At 57.8% G+C, this 19,284-nt stretch overlaps 1 protein-coding gene across 2 annotated transcripts; it reads right to left on the bottom strand.

The window, feature by feature from the left end:
* Nucleotides 1-1,895: 1,895 nt before the first annotated feature.
* PITX1 (paired like homeodomain 1) lies at nt 1,896-18,963 on the bottom strand. Of its 2 annotated transcripts, none has more exons than XM_075102894.1 (4): nt 18,876-18,963; nt 9,851-10,032; nt 6,763-6,968; nt 1,896-4,097 (listed from the first exon to the last, which is right to left on the bottom strand). In XM_075102894.1, exons 2-4 carry the CDS (start codon nt 10,011-10,013, stop codon nt 3,558-3,560), a joined length of 909 nt encoding a protein of 302 aa, XP_074958995.1. In that variant the 5' UTR covers nt 10,014-10,032; nt 18,876-18,963; the 3' UTR covers nt 1,896-3,557. The 2 variants fall into 2 exon arrangements, with proteins under 2 accessions (XP_074958995.1, XP_074958996.1); XM_075102895.1 differs by lacking the exon at nt 18,876-18,963 and adding an exon at nt 10,175-10,336.
* Between the last annotated feature and the right edge of the window lie 321 nt (nt 18,964-19,284).

The raw sequence follows: 19,284 nt of genomic DNA, 5'->3' as shown, positions 1-19,284 counted from the left end.
CCTTTTTGGACCCCGTTTTGGGGACTTTGGGTGCTAAGGGACCATGAAATGACAGCCCCCCTCGGCCGCCCCCAGCGTGGGTGCACACCTGGGCACCTCCAAGGGCACATCCCTGAGGAGGCTGTGCTTGGGCAAGGTGGTCCCAAGCCATGCTTCAGACACACCAAACCCCCAAATAATTCAAGCTCTAACCGTTGTGGGGGAGACCTAAAGGCTGCTGGAAGCAGGGCATCGTAAAAGTGCACAGGGAAGGTGTAGGAGCTGCTTTTTGCTCAGTGACTCCTTGGAATTTTCCTTTCCCCGTGCCATAAATGTGTCAAGATGCCCAAAATTTCACCCAGCAGCAGTGGATCAGCTGTCTCTGGTCCATTCACAGGGCAGGGAGACACCAGTGACGGCCGCCGGCGCAGAAGCCCAGGCAGGCTGTGTCCCTGCTCCCCAGCCCTTTCCCGCAGGCTGAATTTCGGGGCGGGGGGAAGGGGTCAGGACTCCCACAACAAACTCGGGGCAGGGTTTGGCTAAACGTGAGCCCTGCAGTCACTGCTCTGATTTAGGACTAACAGTGCTACCTCCAGGAGCGGGAGAAAATGAACACCGAAAATCCAGGCTAAAAGAAGAGCTGAGGGCTTGCAGGCACCCACCCCCCCACCCCCCGGGATGGAAACTGGAGGGGAAAATCTGTGGTTTGCCTGGTCTGGTGCCTGCTCCCGTGGCTGTAATAAGTGATAAAGTAGACGAGGCGATGCAGCTTCTCTCTGCTGAGACCCCGCTTAGGTGCAAGGGCACTGCGCAGCCCCCCAACCCCGGAACGGGGGTTCCGCGGGCACGGCCCCCGCCCCCCCGCTGCCAGAAAACGGCTCCGGGGGCTCGGCGGGGCCGGGCTTCCCTGCGCGGCCGCGGAATCTCCGCCCCGGGGGGGGGGGGTCGGTGGGACCGGGCTGCCCTGCGCGGCCGCGGAACCTCCGCCCCGGGGCTGCGGCGGTTCGGCGCAGACAGCTGCAAACCACCACCCCCGGGGGGGGGACGGACATCCGCGGGCGCGCAAACTGCGCGTTTGAGCCACGGGGAAACAGCCCTGGGAGCGGAGGAAGCCTCCGCGGAGGAAGGCGGCTGCCGTCGGGTCCGGCCTCGCCGCAGATAATTTATTGTTTCGTTGGCTGAATTATGGCGTTTTCCACAAAATATTAATAGTAAATATAGCACTAATGAAGTAGTAATGAAGACAGAGTCTTTTGTGCTTGCAACAGGTTGGGGGGAGGAAAGAAATAAATCGAATAATCTTTAAAATTCAGGATATCGGGGAATTTGGAGGAGCAAGAGGAAACCGCTCCTCAGCAAAACGGGTCAGCGGGAAGGAGCGGTCCCGGGGCTGGGACATGCCGGGGGGGTGGGTGGGGTGGGGGGTGTCTTTAGGGTGCAGGAATTAACTCTTTGGGGAAGGAAAAAAAATCCCCAGCCCAGGGCTCGAGGCGTTCTGGTTCCGTGGGAGCCGAAATCCCGGCGGGAAGGAGGGCCGCAGCCCCGCCGCGCCGCCAAAACAGCAGCGGTAAAAGTCTGCCATAAAATTAGAGGTGGGGAGGATTTCCCCTGGCGGGGCTGCCCCCGGGGGGGCTGCGAGCAGGGTCCCCCCAAAAAAAAGGGAGCCTTCGCCCCCCTTGGCCGGGGAGCGGGGACACGGGACACGCGTGGCGAAGGCGCAATGACCGGGGGGGACACACACACATTTTGGGGACCCTCCCCAAAATGCCCACGCCGGCGGCAGGGGGGAAAACTGCTTTTCTTCTTATTTAGTCGATCTCTTAAACACAGCCAGAAAAGAACATTGAAGGCATTTCTAGATTTCGTTTCGCTTTTGGTTTTTTTTTGTTTAGTTTTTTTTTTTTTTTATTCCCATGCTCTTAATTTTGAAAAAAAAAATAATCACAAAACATAACTTATAAAACAATATATATACTGCATCCTTATCCACAACAGCATAATTGAAACATCCAGCGTAACGTTTACCACAGGTGTGAAATACACTGGGAAAAGAAGTACCGTGTGCATTTTATATTATGTTTCTTTGTCATCTACAGGTAATAAGTATCGACAAAAAATAAGCAACAAATATGCCTGCAATTAAACTTCATATGCGTTTTGTATACGTATTAATAAAGATCATATTTATAATTTCCATGTTGTTTTTTTTTTCTTGCCAACAAGCACTTGTTAAAGTATCTACATTTACATAATAACACCTTAAGATAATAACACCTTAAGATCGGGGGGTTTGGGTTGGTTTTTTTTTTCCCCTCCTTGTTTTTCCTTCACAGTTAGAAAAGCAAGGAACGCTTTCAGCTTTGCTAAGCAACCTTTCCGGACGCCGAGGCTCGCTGTTTCTCTAGCAGAGATGCAGTATCTGGATTCATTTCATAACAGACCAGTTTTCGTCTTTTTTTTTTCGCTAGACTCTCTAAAAGGTTTGGTTTTGGTTTTATTTTGTTTTTAAGAGAAAAAAAAAACCCTGCATTTAAATAAAGATGAACGATAATTTCATTATCAGGATAAGACTTTAGTTGGGGAAAATGCTGAACAGTTTTCGCATCGCTGGAGGGTTTCTGTGCTCTCTCACAACCGGGGATACTGCAGTCTGTTGGAAAGGATGAAGAGGTAGGAACCTTGAGCTGCTTAGTATCAGGAATGACTGGATTATAGCTTCCAACTAAAGAAAAAACATCAAGAATCATGCATTTTAAAAACAGTTTATTCAACGGCCAAGGACAATGATCCGGCACAATGCAACGGTAGATATAAATATAACCTTATATAAGTGGTTGACCCTTGTCATTATTAGTTTTAATAGTTTCATACCTAATATTTTAACCATTTTTTTACCGCAGAATCTACTCTGCGAATTATAATTTTTTATCCCCCCCCTTTTTTTTCTGTTTTTCGTTTGTTTGTTTGTTTGTTTGTTTTCCGAGTGTGATTCTGTGTCTCAGTGGTAAACATTAACCAAACTCTTCCCGTGCGACAAGCGGCCAAGAACCGTCCCACCAGCTCTTACCACCGAGGCGTCCCCCCCCGGCCGCCCTCCCCTGGGGAAGCGGCCGCCTTACCAACTCCTGTGCAAGTTCAAGTAAACACATACAACCCGCATAATCCAGAGAAAAATTGCAACTCATCCATGTACCAGATTTCGGTGTCTCTTGCAAAAGTTTTCTGGTCCGTTTACGGTTTTTGATGGTTTATGTTTAATTTCTTTTTTTCTTTTAAAGCGCTGCTTTGTTGGTTGCATCGTTGGTTTGCATTAATTTATTTTTTTCTAGACAGTCGAAGTCTGCGGAGCTTTTGGGTTTTGGTTGGGTTTTTTTTGTTTTGTTTTGTTTTGTTTTCTGGGTAGTGTTTTGTTTTGCTTTTTATTTTCCTCTCTCACTTGCTCGGGTTTTGTCTTTGATCATCATCGGGTTTTATTTATATATATATATATAATTTTTTTTTCTTTTCCGTTAAACGTCGCTTTGCTTCTGCTTTGCTTTGTCGGCGGTGTTTGTCGGAGGTGGTTTATGTCAAGTCCGTCAACTGTTGTACTGACAGGCGTTTAGACTAGAGCCGGGGCTTTGCAAACTGCTGTAGCCGAAACTGGAGTGCTGCTTTGATTTCAGTCTGAGGCTGGCTAAGCTGGAGTTGCAAGTGTCCCGGTAGACGCTGTAGGGCGAGCCTGGTGGCCCGTAGGGACAGGCTGGCGAGGACATGGCCGAGTTCAGCGAAGAGCCGCTGATGTTGTTGATGTTGTTGAGGCCGGAGTTGCCCATCCCCGGCACGGCCGAGTGGCCCATACTGGAGGGCATGTTCATGGAGGAGATGCCGCTGGGCGCCGAGAACATGGACTGCGAGGAGAGGGGGCTCATGGAGTTGAAAAAGGTGAAACTCTTGGTGGAAAGAGGCGCCGGGGTGAGGCTTTTGGTGGCCCAGTTGTTGTAGGGGTAGCCGGCGTACATGTCGTCGTAGGGCTGCATCAGCCCGCTGAACTGCGGCACGTAGCCGTTCTTGCACAGGTCCATCTGCTGGTTCCGCTCCCGCTTTCTCCACTTGGCTCGGCGGTTCTTGAACCACACCTGTGGGTTGGGGAGAGGAAGGTGCGGGGGGGACACACGGACACGGCACGGTGAGTGCGGGGCCACCGCCGGCCCCCCCCCCCCTCCCCTCCCCTCCCCACGCCGCCGCACCCCGCTGTGGATGCGCGCAGGGCTGCGCGGCCCGCCACCCATCCCCGGGTACCGAGGGGGGCGAGGGGAGGTGGGGGCCACCAAAAGCCACCCGCGAGTCCGCACAGACTCCCCCTGCAGCCCCCACGCGGGACGGGTGGGGGGGTGTCCCGCTCCGTGGGTTGCCTGCGCGCACATCCTCGGCATTTGCGCGCATCCCCCTCACTTCAGCGGGCTCTAAGAGCCGGGGTGCGCGGCAGCCGCCCCTCCACAAGGGATTACCCGCGTGGGTGTCCACGCCACGGCCCTGGCCGCGTCCCTCCCCCGGTTCCCCCGCCACCCCTCTCCCCGGAGCAGGGCATGGGGCGAAGGCGCGGCCCGCTCCGCCGCGTTTCCGAACGCTAATGCCGTGTAATAAAAGTCCCCTGTTACAGATCATAAAAAAGGGGATTGGATTAGTATGTTTAGGTTTTAAAAAAAAAAAAAATCAGTCCCGCATCGCCATGGGATGGATGCAGCCTCTGCCTTTATATCTAATGGGAATTTACAGCCCTGAGCAGGGAGCAGAGAAGCAGGGGCCGCTCCTGGTGTTTGATGCAAAAACCTGATCCAGGGTTTCTCTTTATTTTATTATTTTTTTTTAGCCCTCGGAAAGCTTTTGAGCCCCCCCCGGGATTGAATCCGGGCAGCCCAAAAAACTCTTTTTCCAGGTTAAAAACCATCATCCTCCTGCCTGCCGGCTGTGTCCGGCCTGCCAGCCCCTCCTGCTGCTCCCACCCCCCTCCGCCTTCCCCGGCTTTCTCCGTCGCTCCCGGGCTCCCTGCGGACCCCGGAGCTGCGCGGCTCGGTGCGCCCGGACCCGCGGAGGTTGCGCTCCCTCCGCACACCCACGGGAGCCGGGCCGGGGAGTGGGGGGGAAAGGAACACTTCGGGCCTCCCCTCCCGGCGCAGAAATAGCGCAACTATTATTAAACACCGGGCTCAAGGATGGAAACATCGGCGCGGGGGGAGTGGGGGTGGGGGGCGGGGAATGGATGGCAGAGTCTATTTGAAAAAAATAACAATAATAATAATAATAAAAATCCCGTGTAAATAGGAAACGAAAGCCAACATGTTCAAAACCTGTAATATATTCCTCGGAAGGTGCTTCCAGACAGGAATTTCCTGAAAATGAGGGTAATAGTTTTAATTATGGCTCCTAGACATTTTAAAGGAAGGCCCTCATAGCAAATTAAGGTTAGATTTGCAATCTGCAATCTCAGACATCAACTCAAAACATCTCGGCACAGAGGGAGAACGAAATTATGTTAATGGCAACTCATATATTAGTTTTATTTGCTTCCTGATATATTCCAGCAATATTAATGCAGTTTAGTCTCCGCTCCGGCTTTGTTTTGTTTTAAACTCAATTAAGACAATGCTTTCAGATGCATTTCCCTCATTGTAGATGGGTGTTTACTCTTGAAAGGTTTAAAGCAGAATCTCTGTAATCCGATTTGGTCACTCGCGGTTTAATTGCCAGGAGTTTAAAAAAAAAAAAAAAAAAGAAAAAGTGGCTTTTCGGGACGGCGGTGCCGCCTTCCGCCGCTCCCGGTTTCTCCCGGGTTTCTTCCCTCCCCGGTGCCGTGCTCAGCCCACGGCCACGGGGGACGGCGGGTTCGGTGGGGTGTGCGGCCACGGCCGAACCCGCGCGGGGAAATGTCCAGGGAAAGGGGTGGTGGTTGTGGGGAAACCGTGACAGCCCAGGCACGGCGGATCAATACAGCCCAGGCCGCTTCGGTCCGGACGTCCATTACCAGGATATTTCACCCATAAATCTCTGCAAGGAACTGCCGGGGCGGTATATGTATATTTATGTGTATATATATGGTGGCATCGGCTCCCAGGCGTGTAAGGACCAGGCGCCTTCGCCATACCAGTATGTGTCCACGGCGTTTATTGACTTTTGGAGTGCAATCGCTCCCCGGCCCTTGCCCTTCCCTCTGCCCACCGGCCGCTCCGCCCGCCCGCGGCCGCGGAAGATGCGCGCCCGGCACCGACGGGGCGGGGAGGGGCTCGCCGCGGGTCTCCGGGGGGGTTTGGGGGGGTAGAGCCGCAACCCCGCCACAGCAATGGCATCAAGCAGCGGTTTGTTGGGATTACTGGGGATAACCAGAGCAAGGGGAAGGGCCGCTGGATGTCGCGCGGCCGCGGGGTTGCTGTAGCCCCGCACCGGGTTTAGGCCAAACTGGGGGGTAGGGGGGTCTTCCCCCCACAATAGGGCCCTTCCCAAGCCCAGGGCTCCCCGCTGCCCCCAGCCCTGCTCGCCCCCCACTTTCCAAGCGCGGGGCCGGCGGGCACAGCCCGCTCTGCTTGGCATCTCTCCGCGGCCGGGAGCTGAATTTCTCCTCTCTGCTTTGGATTCCAATCTTAGTAATTAAAAAAAAATTTAAAAATCAAACCCACAGCAGCCGGCAGCTGCTCGCAAACCGCCTCAGCGGCTCCCGAAAGGGGCAGTTTCCCCCGAGGACCCCCCCCGCGCCCCCCCAAGCAGCGGGGTCTGGAGCATCCCGGCGGGGCCGGGCACCCCTCTTACCCGGACTCGGGGCTCGGTGAGGTTGGTCCAGACGGCGATCTCCTCCCGCATGCTCATGTCGGGGTAGCGGTTCCGCTGGAAAGTGGCCTCCAGCTCCTGGAGCTGCTGGCTGGTGAAGTGGGTCCGCTGCCGCCGCTGCTTCTTCTTCTTCGCCGGGTCGTCGGTGGCCCCGTCCTCGTTCTTCTGCTCGCCGCTGCGCTCCTTTTCTGCGGTGGGGTGTCGGGGTTTGGGGAGGGGGTTTTGGTTGGTTTGGGGTTTGGTTTTGCGTTGGGTTTTTTTTGTTGTTTGTGGGTTTTTTTCGGTTTGTTTTTTTTTTGTTTTTTTTTTTTTTTTTCCCCAAACAGAAATACAAGCGCACAGAGGCAGCCACGCCGCCCCCTCACCCAGCCCTGCCCGCCCCGCCGGAGGGACGCGTGGGGGCACCCACTCGTGTCCTACCGAGCCCTGCACCCTCCGAGGACCCTGCAACCAAAGCCAGCCTTTCCCGGGGCGGCTGGGGAAGGAGCCCGGAGCCCAGGCCCAGGGTACCGGGGGAGGCAGAGGGATCCCCGGGGCGGCCCGGCTCGGAGCAGGCCCGGGGGTGTGAGCAAATCGGGGAGGGGGGGAACACCGGGTTCCCCGCAACATCGGCCGCTCTCGCCTTTCCACGGCGCCTTTTCACTCCCTTCAACCTAAGGCGCGATCTTTGCTCCATTGTCTTTGTTGTGCTCGGCCGCGACAGGAAACTTTGGAAGGGCAGGGGTGTAAAACCCAGCAGCAATTAATTGCAAAAGGCACCCTTTCTCCTTGCCTCTACACTCCCCCACTTATTTATTTTTTCCTTCGGCCACTTTTAGGATTTTAGTGTTTATTATAACCCGAGGCTGAGCGAAGCCCTCTGCAAAAATCATATCGCAAGAAAGAAAGAAAGAAAAAAAAATAGAAACCAAAGCCCAAACAAAATACCAGGAGCGTTTTCGCCGTTGGGATTTGCGTGGACTGGAAGCAAGAATCCAGCCCCGGCCCAGCTCCCTTTTCATAACGGCCTTTCTGGTTCTCCCAGCCCCGGTTTGGGTCGGATCTGGCCCGGCTGAAGCCCTCGAAAAGGGACTCGAAGGCCTGAACGAAGCGTGCTCCCGGCGGGAGCGGGGAAAGGTGCGGCGGGCACGGGAGGCTGCAGGGCCGGGGCCGCGGCCATCGCCCCGGCTTCTGTCCTGCTGCTGCTTAAGGGCAACTCCGCGGGGAGCTTCCCCTTTTAGAGGTTTTGGGGTTGGCTTTTTTCCTCCCTTTTAGAGGGGCTTTTCCCGCCGGCGGCCGGCCCGGGGGCATTTCTACAGCCCCGACCTCTGCGAGATAAGCGGGAGTCTAAAAATAATCGCGGGCTGCATCCAAAGCCCGAGAGGGCTCGTCCTTTCAAAGTCACCCCTGAATCGCTCCTCGCCTGGGCCCCCTCCGCAGCAAAAAACCAAAAGGGGGGGCCGAGCGAGCTCCACCGGCTCCGTGCAAACCCCGAAAGGGGCCGATGGCAGCCCGGCTGCCCTCGATCTCTGCTCTAAGTGCTTTGCAAAGCGAACAAGGCCTCTGCAGCGCAGACCCCACCGCAGGACCCCCCCGGACCCCCGAGCCCTCCCCGGTTCCCCCCCGACACCCCCCCGGGCCCCGGCCTCTGCGGCCGCTGGAGCGGCCAAACCGCAGGGCCCGGCGGCGGGGAAACAGAAACGAAAATAACCCCCGAAAAGACAAATCCTCTCGCTTTCGGCTGGGAAGAACCAGGAGAAACCGGGCCGAGAAGGAGCCGGGAGCGGCAGGGAAGGTGGGATCGGCCCGGAGCCCCTCGCCCCGCTCCGGGTTTAATCCCGCCAGGATTTCATTAAAAATCCGGCCTTCGCGCAGGGCTGTGATATAATTTCAGATCATAAAGCACATTAGCTTTAATCGGCTTTTGTACCTTTTTTTTTTTCCCCCCGATTAAAAAAAATGTGAAAGGTATTTTGCAGCTTCCCGGAGAAGAAAAGCAGGCAGGTCCTCAGCCCTCCTCCAGCACCGAGGGGTCACACACAGGGGTAGGGCAAAATGGAGCAAATCTCTTTCTCTAATCTCAAATAATCCCCTCTAATCTCGGAGTCCCTTCCAGACGCCGGTCCCTAACTTTGTTTGCGGATCGGGCTAGGAGGCACAACCCAAGCCCAGTTTATCACTTTGGGACCGACTCACGCCGCAGCCACTCTCTAGGTTACAGGACTTGCTAAAACTCCGAAGAGCAACAACGGCTATTAAAAAAAAATACAATTAAATAAGAGATAAACTCCCCCCCGAAAGGGTCTCAGTGGAGAATGGGTATCACGCTCCTTCCTGCAGCTTTTGTTTCCTTCTCCTAACTTCCCTTGTCATTCTAGAAATGCTGCTACTTTAATTAAATACAAACTGGGAAACCACAGCTCTCCCTGCAGCCCTTGCACATGGTGGTCAGGGCGCGCGGACTCTTTCCAGCGAGGGAAAGCGCGCAGATTCCGCGCAAAACTTCTCCGCGGCCGCGCACGTCCCCTCCGCGGCGGCCGCGCTCGGCCCCACGCCGCCTCTCCTGCTCTGCGGCACTTTTCTTTCTTTTTTTTTTTAATTTTTTTTAAAAATCTCGTTTAACAGAGGTTTTTTTTTTGTTTGTTTCCACGTCTGCACCACCCCAGCTGGAAAATAAACCCGGGCAAAACTGACATTATTTCAGAAACATCCGGCAAAACCTCACTCCCCGAAGAGCCCCCCCCCCTTCCCTTCGACCCCATCAATTAATAACTGTGCGTTTTTATATATATTAAAAAAAAAAAGAAAAAAGAAAAAAGAGCTCCGGGGATGGGGCAGGGGAGCCGAGCGCTTCCTGGCTGTCAGCCCCCCGCTCCGGCTCCCGGGGCTCGCTCGGGGTCACCGGCAGCTCTTGTGTCCCGTCCTCCCCCCCCTCAATTATCCTCCGCTATCGCCTCTGGTCGTGCGGGGGGTGCGGGGCAAAGCACCCCCGACCGCCCCGCGAAGGGAAGGCGCGGTGGGGAGGGGGAGGCGGCGCGGGGGGGAGACGGGGGCCAGGAGCGGGGGGGGGGGGGTTGGGGGGGTGGGTTACCTGGCACCTCCGTGTCGGAGGATTCACTGGCTGAGTTCTCGATCGGGTCTCTGGGTTCCGAGGATCTTTGCAAATGGAAGCTGGAAGCCATGTCATGGGAGGGTTGGGGTCTCAAGCTCTCGGGCAGTCTCTCCAAATTCATTCCACCTTTAAAGGAATCCATGGCAGGGGCGCCGGGCTGCCTGGGGGAGTTTGCAGGTGTTTATTCCACACAGAAAGGAACAAGGAGGGTTGCTTTGGGGTAGTTGGTTTTTTTTTTTGGTTCTTTTTTTTTTCAAAGAAAAAAAACCAACAAAAACAAAAGCAAATCCACTTATTACTAACAGTATTATTTTAAGGGTGTCGGAAGAAAAGATCTGGGCAGTGCCTCGAAGCCGGTTGTCTCTGCTCGGGGAGAGGCACAGCAGTCCGGCCGCATAGGCAGGGAAGTGGTAAAGATCCCTTATAGAGAAACGCGAGTTGCGAGTTGGACAGTTTAAAGCTAAAGAGATTAAAGTGACCTGCCCTAGAACAAATGCCTGTAGTTAAACGGGGCTCCTCCCCCTGAAGGTTAAAACCTCCCCGTCTCGCTTAATGCATCACTCCATCTAGCGCTCGCCCAGCCCGGCCGCGCACGCGGACCTGCCTCCGCGCTCCCCGCCGATATGTGCGCATCTTGCGCGGCCGTGGGCTTGGCCCCCCGGCAGGCCCCTACCCGGCCCCCGCCGCCCGGCTGCCCCTCCTCTGAGGGTGCCCCCCCCCCGGTCCTCCTCCTTCTCCTCCCCCAAACTCGGTGAGGTATTAAAAATATTTCAGAAACGAATAGAAAGGTGGAAAATCACTCCCAGCCGCGCGGGGGGGCAGCTCGAGACCCCCTGCCCGCCCCCAGCATCCCACCAGCCAGCCCTCCTCTGCAGCGTCCTGCCAGCGCGCAGGTTGCGCCCCCGCGCAGTGTGGCACCTCCGCGGGTATCCCCGTACCCAGCCCGGCTGGGCCGCGGAACCTCCGTCCCCATGCCCTGCAGTGGACGCGCACCCCTCAGCATCCTTGCGCACCCCTCAGCATCCTTGCGCACCCCTCGGCATCCCTGCGCACCCCTCAGCATCCTTGCGCGGTGCTGCGCGGCCCATCCCGGCAGGATGCGACCGCACCGCGAGTTTCAGTACTGCGGGGAAACCCCCTTCCCGAGCTGGAGGAGATCTTTTTTGGGGACGACGGCCTCCTGGGAGCTGTGTCTGAACTGGTTTTATCCTTTTTAAACAACTTTTTTCTGCCTGCCGGGTTTATAATAGAGCGCTCGGACGCTGCCCGGCGGCCGGGGACCGATGCCCGGGGAACGGCGGCAGCGCGAACGCTCCCATCACATCATCTTTCAGCACATGATTAATAAGAAATAATTTTTCTCCCGCGGCCGAACTCGTGGTGACCCTGCGGAGGGGTGTTTGTGGATCTGCCAGCCCCGGGGGCCGGGAGAAACACCCCGACACACACCCCCACCCCAAACCCCCCCAGTCTCTTGCAGCGGACACCGGTGCGCCCCGTCCCGGTGCAGCGCCGGGGCCGGTCCCGGGGGGATGCCCACGAAGGCCTTCAGCCCTCCCGGATAACACCTTCGGTGCTTGGGGAGGTGGAAACCCCCCCGGGAAGCCCTCAGCCACGAGGGACAGGTGGGGTACCGGCGGGGTGCTCGCTGCACCGGGTAAAGGGGCGAGGGGAAGGGGGAGAAGGACCCTGGCTGTAACTCTGCCTGGGGAAAGGACCTTCTCTCCTCTTTATTTTCTCGTCTCACTTTAACTGATCCGTCCTGACACTCTATTTTGCTTTCAAATCAAGTAAAGATGTGGGAGAGAACTTTTGAACTGGTTTATGGAAAAGTGGAGGGAAGCAATGTTCCAGCCGCTCAGGCTTTTTCCTACACCGGTGATGCAGCCGGGCCCCCCGGCAGCGCCTCGCAGGGCCCGGATCCCCCCACCCAGGGGCCTGAACCCCCCCACCCATGGGCTCTGGGGATGGGGAGAGCCCAAAGCTCCCAACCCCCGCATCTCTGATCTCCAGCGCCTTTTGCACTTTAGGGGATGTACAGGTGGGTGCTGCCGGGGTCAGGTCTCCCCAGCCCTGTCTCTTAGTTTTGTTCTTTTTTTTTGAGTGGCGTATGGATGTCCGTCCGTCTGTCTGTCCGCCGCTCCCGGCTGAACTTCGCTCGGGATTCTGCAAACGACGGGGAATTTCGGGCACCCGAGGTGACCCAGACAATCTCAGGGCTGCTAAAGGTGGCCGCGGTTTAAAATGCAAATATTTACCAGGGCCAGGGCCTCTGGGCTTCGAGGGGCTCAGCTGATGCGGGAGCTCCAGGGCACGGGGAGGATGGGGACCTCCTCCCGGGGAGGTGGGCATGGCCTTTCTCCCGAGGAGAAGGAAGGTGACCGGATTGCACCGTGCCTGAGACCTTTAGACCCTTCACAGTCTCACTTTTTAAATTATTTTTTCCCTTTATTTCCTTGGGCCGGGGGCGGCGGCAGCCCCGGGGCAGGTCTCGGGGGGCTGCCCAGGCCGGAGCAAGGGGGGCCGGGCGGGAGGGGGCTGCCAACAGCCCGGCGGCCCCACTCCGGCTGTTTTAAACCTCCTGCTCACAGCAGCCTCAAAACCGGAGGCAGGATTTTTCTTTCTTTTTCTTGTGGATATTTTTTTAATGCGCCTAATTTACAGTTTTTGTTCTGCTCTATAAAATCTACTTTAAAAAAAAATAAATTCGTTTTAGGCTCAATTCCTCCCGGTTGGGCGCAGGGAAAAGCTCAGCCCCCGGTACCAGCGGGATTTTGCCGAGGCACCAGTCGCGATAACGGCGGGTCCGGCTGCCTCCCAGGTCGGTGACGGCTCCTTCTGGGGGGTCCCCGGGGCAGGGACCCCCCGATACCGGCGTTAAATAGAGTAACGGGCCGACCCCGCCGCCCCTGGCCCTCGGGAAGCGGAACAGCGCCCGGCTCCGTCCTGACCCCCACGCGTGTCCACTCCCGGGCCGTGGCGCGGGTCAGGCATTCACTGCACACCTGCGGCAGCCTCGGACGGGCGCATATATATGTGTCGTGTGTATGTCCCGTATATGTCTTACGCAGATCGTGCCGCTCCGCGCTTTGGGGAGCAGGCCCGCTCCTACCGCAGGGAGCCAAATCCGCCCGGTTTCTCCCATTGCTGGTCGCGACAGCACGTGTCGCGACAGCAGAGCGCACCCTCGGGGCGAACGCCCCCCCCAAATTTGCGCTTTCTCCCCTCCTCCCCGCCGGGCCCGCTCCGTTTGGGGATGCTGGGGGACACCCCTCCTCCGGCACCCCTCCCCAGCAGGCGCTACGTCACGGGCCCGCTCGCGTGACGTCACGCCCCGTTCCCCTGACGTCACGGCTCGCCTTTCAGCCAGGCCAGGATTCAAGGCAAGACTTGGTGCCCCACCTCGGAGCCGGCCTCTCTTCCCGCGACGTGGAAGCGGGACGGCGGCCCCCACGGGCTTCGCGGGACGGTGGGCCCGGTCTCGGACTCTCCCTTCCCCCCGCCGCCCCCCCCCGAGCTCTCGGGGGGCCGGAGGGAGCCGCGGAGAGGGAAGAGAGGCCGCAGCAGAAGGAGAGCGGCCGCGACCTGCGTGGGTGTGGGAAGGGCCGGGGAGAGGCGGAGGGAGGAGTCGGGCCGGGGGCCGAGCGGGGCCCACGGAGCCCCGGCCGGGACGCGAGTCGGTGTGCGCGGGTCGCGGGAGGGCTTTGCGTGGGAAAGTTCCGCGCAGCCCCGCGTGGGGCTGGCCGGAGAGCACCGCTGCTCCGCGCCCGCGCAGCTCCCGCGCCCCGGGGCTTCCCGCGGCAGGGGGCTGCACCAGGGAGCTGTAAAAGGCTGGAAGCCCGCAAATAAACCGCTCTGCTTCCTCCTGCTATAAATAACACAGGAACGAGGGATGGCGCTTACAAATAAATCAGCGCTGGCCACGCGGGTGACAACCCCGTGAAGAAGAGGAGGAGACGCGTCTGAACGAGAGCAGGACTCCCACTGACCCCCGGGGGCGGAGGGACCCCACCGACGGCGCGGGGGATAGGGTCACGTCGTCGTCCCCCGCCGCCCCGAGCGCCGGGATCTCTGCTTTCGGAGAGGGGCTCCCATCCTCGCAGTCGTAGCCAACACAAAACCACCTGGGCCGTATATCAGGCAGCGAAGTTCAGGCTCTGCCAGCTTCTTCTCTTCAGATTTATTAGCGATGTATAGAGTCGGATTCAGTCTATAAATTACCGGGAATTGTTACAGAAATGAAAGCATCTCCTCCCAAGCACATGTCTGCCTGAAAGCAGAGGGAAGCCCTCTGAAAAATAGAGCTGCATTGAAGCAAGAGAGGCGGGAGAAGGTCCGCAACCCAACCAAACCCAATCCAACCAAACCGCAGCCCAACCAAACCCAAAACCAGCCAACCCAACCCAACTCAACCAAACCAGACCAAGCCAAACGAAACTGCAACCAACGCAACCAAAACAAGCCAAGCCAAAACCAAACAAAGCAGTTCTAGCCAAACCAAGCCCAAGCCAAGCTCAAGCCAAGCTCAAGCCAAGCCAAGCCAAGCCAAGCCAAGCCAAGCCAAGCCAACCTGGTGTCCCCTTCATGCAGCCCAGCAGTGGGGAATTGCTGCAGGAAAACGACTTTTAATAACAAAACTATCCTAAAAGTGCCCAGCGGGCGGCGAAGGGCCATTGCCGGGGCGGGGAGAGAGGCTGGAAGGGCGCAGCTCCCCTGTGCCCAGCGCCGGCAGCGCCACGACAGCGCGCAGGGGCATTTTTAAAGCTTCCCTCTATGAAAATGTCCCCTGCACGGGTGGATGAGTGAGTTTCGGCCTCCAGTCCCCGCTCCCGGCCTTCGCTGGTGCAAGGCTTTGATCGACGCGATGCCCACGCGAGTTGGGAACAAGCAGGGGCTGGGAATACGCGCAGGCTTGCACGCAGGACAGCGAGGCCCCCCGCGGAGCACGGACCTCACTGGGGGGACGGTGTTTGTTGTTGCAGTGTCCCGAGAGGGTGCTGTCCGTCGGGGTACTCTCCCGGGGTGGGGGTGCTGCCCCAAAAAAGCATCTCCCCAAACACCGCCTTATGCGCAAGGTGGAGACCCGCGTGTACACCCCCGCGCAAGGCAATTCTCAGCACTACCCGCCGCGACCGTAGTCCCGGACTGGATCCGGTCCTAAGGGAGCAAAGCCCAAGGAAGGGCAACCACGAAACGAGCCTCCACACCCCTCGACCTCCCGTCGGAGCCGTGTCCCCCCCGCCCCGGGCCGGGCGGAGAGGGCAGCGGGAAGTAGAGAAGGGGAAGAAACCCAGCCCAGAGAGCATGTTAAATCGCTCAGGAGAGGAAGGTGGAAAATTACGCTGGCTCCCAGCCGGCCTGTCCTCCTCTGCGCAGCCAGGAGAGCAATTTTCCTAAGAAGTTGAGCAAAACGAAATCAGCCCCTTTTGGATCCGCAGCTTTCGTCCCTCTGCATGCCGGCCAAGCCTCCGCCTTCCGCGGGCGCGCAAGGCCCCTCCGCGCAGCCCCCCAATCTGCCCGGGAGCTCCCTGCCCCATCCCGCTTCCTGCGGACCCTGCCCCACCGCCTGGGCTCTCCCCGGCCATTGAAATCCAATGGGGAAACGGAATTTTCTCGGGGGGTTTGGTCCGTGGTACCTCCCGGGGCACCTGGGGCACCCGGGGCTGCGGCTCGTCCCGGTCCCCCCGCCTCCGCCATCCCCATCCCGCCCCGGGGCTGCCCCGGGAGCCGGCGGCCAGCGGCAGCGCTTGCAAAAACTCGGCATGAAAAAGCTGAAGGCTTAATGTTTTCTGACAGATACAAATGATACCCCAAGGCTTTCTTGAAATGCAGCGACTGACGGCTGGAGAAACGGTTTTCCTATTCGGGTTTCTGCAGCTGGAGGCAGACGGGGGTGGGGGACACACACACACCTCCTCCTCCCCTCACCCCGAAAATAAAACCATTTTCTGGGTGTCCGCCGCCGAGCTGGGACAACTCATTTTCCCCCCAATTCCCCAAATGCCACAGTCCCACCCTGGCCCGGAGCTGCTTCCCAGCCCTCTCCGCGTCCTACAGACCACAGTCACCGGACTCTGCTCCGAGAAAATACGCATTTGCTGTTAGCAGCGGCTTGAGTTTATCTCTGATACCCCTGCTAGCCTGATGCGAGCGGGAGTGTCAGCCCCCTGCAATGACAACGGCGGAGGATGGACAGCTACGGCGGATTGTTTCCCTAGGTGAGGGGAAGAGAGGGGGAAAAGCCCAATATAGTTCCACAACTCCCTGTCTGAGTAGAGGCAACATGCTTTTCTTATTAATTGATGGAGGAAGGGGCACCGGAGTTTGCTAGGCAGCCTGCTCATGTTACTCTGTGCATCTCTAGACCCCGAAATGTCTCTTTTTTGCGGACTAAAAAAGATGCCTCTCAAGCAGGATAATCAAAGGCCCGGGCACTCCCTTGGCATTTGCTGAAGACCCTTCTTCAGCAGGAAAAAATCCAAGAGGCTGCGTTTGGAACCACCGATATTATGTTTCCATGTGGGTTTCCCCCACCTTGTTTCGGGCGAGCAGCCTCTTAATTGCTCCGGCATTTGGATGGGGGAAACACATTTCCCTTAAACAGGACATTTCCTGAAAGGCTGAAATATTCTAATAACGCGCTGGGTCTTTAATGTTCTCAGAACAGCAGCGAACCTCTGCAGAGCCGCACATTTCCTGCTTTAAAATGCAAAGTCAGAGAAACAATTAACCTTTGTGTGCATTCGGCTTCTTACTTCTGTAATTATTTTTTAAATTTATTTTTTAAAAATAATATTTTATCTTCTTTTATTTTCTTTTTTTCCTCCTTCTCCCCCCCCCCCCCGTCTTTTTTTTCCCCCTTTCCCCCCGAAATGCTGGTTGCGCCCCGCTGCTCCCGGGGCTGCTCCCGGCGCGGCTCCGCCGCAGCCCGCGCTCGGCTCCGCGGCCCGGGGAGCAAACACCGCCCAGATAAAGGCACGGGACACTATTCTTTCCAGTTTCATTGTGGGAACGACCGTATCTTAACGGGCACATCTCGGGGAGAGATAGGAACGTACTGCCTTCCAGAGGGCTGTGCTAATCAGCACGCCGGGTTAGATATAAAAGTTCAGAGCAAATAAAACGAATTAGTTTTATTAGCACGTTTAGGAGGCGGTCTAACGAAGGAATTCGGCTTTACTAGAGAATGTTTTCTCCTCCCCTTTTGTTATTTAAAAGCAACATATATCCGAGCTACTCATCGCGGGAGGGAAATAGCGCATCGTTCGATCTGCGGTTATTTTCTTCGAGAAAGGCGCTCCCTTATCTAAACCCGATAAGAAGGATTTATACTATTGGAAATACACGATTTCATAATAAAACCTGCGTGAACAATAAAACCGACTGTAAAGGACAGGCTGCGGACCCGCCGGGTTATTGTTCGGCGGTGGGTTTCGATAGGAAATAGCAGCCTTTAACTCGGCTAAAGCTTTCCCAGGGAAATGTTGCCACCGCTCCAGCGCGGGTTTTCCAGGGACTTTTGTCCGTTTTTCAGGCAAATTAAGGATTTTGGGGAGGTTCTGTCAGCGAAGTAGCTTTCAGGAATTATTCGGAAGTCAGTTTTTAGATCAGCGGCTGAAGTTGGCGCAGGGAATAACCCGGCGAACATGGACCTTGGTTTGTTAAGTGGAAATTATATATTTTAAAATTTTTATGAAAAAAACCCCACCCCAAAACCAAAGGGCGTCTCGCTTCTCGATTCAGGCACGACAGTATTGTTTTATGTTCATGAGCTGGTTTTGGCTGGGATAGAGCTAATTTTCCTCGTGGTAGCATCGGACTTGGCGTTCGCCTGCAGCGCGGTTGGCAAAATTTGGGGAAAAGGGACGAAATAACAGAAAACTCGCCTAGTGCCATGGTTTTTTAACCGCAAGACCTAAAAAAAAATCTCGAAAAGATACCGTCGGTGGAGAGCCCTCGTGTCCATTTAAGCGGGTTAATGCGGAAAAAAAGCCTTTTTTCCCTCCTACTCCGAGAATTTCACTCCCGCTGCAGGAAGCGTTATCCCGGAGCGGTGCTTGCGGGCACTCGTGCTTCCCAAATAGGATGCCTATTTTTTTAAATCAGAAAAGAAAAACCGAAAAAAGGAGGGTGGGAGAGTAAAAACAGGAGCTGTAGAATATTATTTTTTCTGAAAAGGGAATTAATCGAAGGCCCAGACGTCGCCGGGAGGAGACACCCCCGGGGGGCGGCAGCCCCACCCTCCACGGCCGCGCAGCCCCGGCCGAGCTCGGCAGGGGCTCGGAGCACCCCCGGCCCGCAGCCCCGGTACCTCCGGTTCCTCCCGGGGACTCCCCGCCCCGCCGGGGCCGCTCGAGCCTCTGCGGGCATCGCCGCCGCGCTCAGCCCCCGCCGAGGGTACCGGGGACCCGGGTGCGGACCACGGTTTGCTCCGCGCAAAGCAGAAGCGCTGGAGGCTGAGGACGCTGCGGTGCGTTGGGGGGGGGGGAAATTATATACATATATAAAACATAAAAATGAGGTAACCCCTCTGGAATTGCATTTCCCAGCGCATTTGTCAGGGCTGACGAAGCGCAGAGGCCCCGAAAGAATTTATACACGGTGTAAAGATGTCAAGGGCTGCGCGGGGAGCGGAGCGCGGAGCGGGGCGGGCGGCGAGGCCGCGGTGAGGGGCGCTCCCCCCCGCCGCCGCCACCTCCCGTCTCCGCTTTTGTTTTCCAGCCCCGCAACCCTCCGCACCTCCGACCGCCGCCCGCGTCCCCGTAGCTGCCGGGCGGGCCTGGAGGAGGCGAGAAATGGGGGGAGAACGAGGGCGGGAGGGACACGCGTGGGAAGCCACGGCGGGCACGCGTGGGGCGGGCCGGATCCGCGGGAGCACGCGTGTGGAGGGCGGGACGGGGCGCACGGGAGCCGTGTCGTGAGGGACAAGCGGCGACACGCGTGGGGCGCGGGAGAGGGGGGTAGGGGTGGGGGACACGCGTGGGGCCGTCCCCGGGACACTTACCGGGCGGTGCGCTCGGCGGCGGCGGGGTGCCGGGCCCGGCGGGGGCTGTGCGCGCCCCGGCCGCCGCTCCAGGGTTTTCTTGGGAGATTTCCCCGTCTCCTCCTGACGTCAGCCCCGTCCCAGGGTGCCGCACACGGGGGAGGGCCGGGGGCAGGGCCGGCCGTACCGGGAGACCGGCGCCGCCGGTCGCCCCGCGCCCCCTCACCTCCGTCCTGCCGCTAAAGGCATCCCCGGCCCCGGTGTCGTCCCCCACCCTCTCCCCCTCCGGCCCCGGCCGGTGGGTCCCGCCTGGCCGAGCCTCCCCGCAGCCTCCGCCGGCCCCCGGTGCGCGGCCCCGGGCTCCGGGCCGGCCCCCGGGGCGGTTTCGTGCTCCCGGTTACACGGCCCCTGCCCTCCTCATTTCCTCCCG

This window comes from Phalacrocorax aristotelis, chromosome 8 (genome assembly GCF_949628215.1).
Source record: "Phalacrocorax aristotelis chromosome 8, bGulAri2.1, whole genome shotgun sequence".
NCBI classification, from domain to species: Eukaryota; Metazoa; Chordata; class Aves; order Suliformes; family Phalacrocoracidae; genus Phalacrocorax; species Phalacrocorax aristotelis.
Note: the sequence above shows the minus strand (reverse complement) of the source record. Positions and strands in the feature narration are given on the sequence as shown.

Bases quoted from the DNA above. Each gene is read 5' to 3' on its own strand.
- PITX1 (XM_075102894.1), bottom strand. From the start codon at position 10,013: ATGGATTCCTTTAAAGGTGGAATGAATTTGGAGAGACTGCCCGAGAGC. The intron at 6,969-9,850 runs GTAACCCACCCC...ACCCCACCGCAG, and splicing joins CTCCGACACGGAGGTGCCAG to AAAAGGAGCGCAGCGGCGAG. The intron at 4,098-6,762 runs GTAAGAGGGGTG...CCCAACCCACAG, and splicing joins TCACCGAGCCCCGAGTCCGG to GTGTGGTTCAAGAACCGCCG.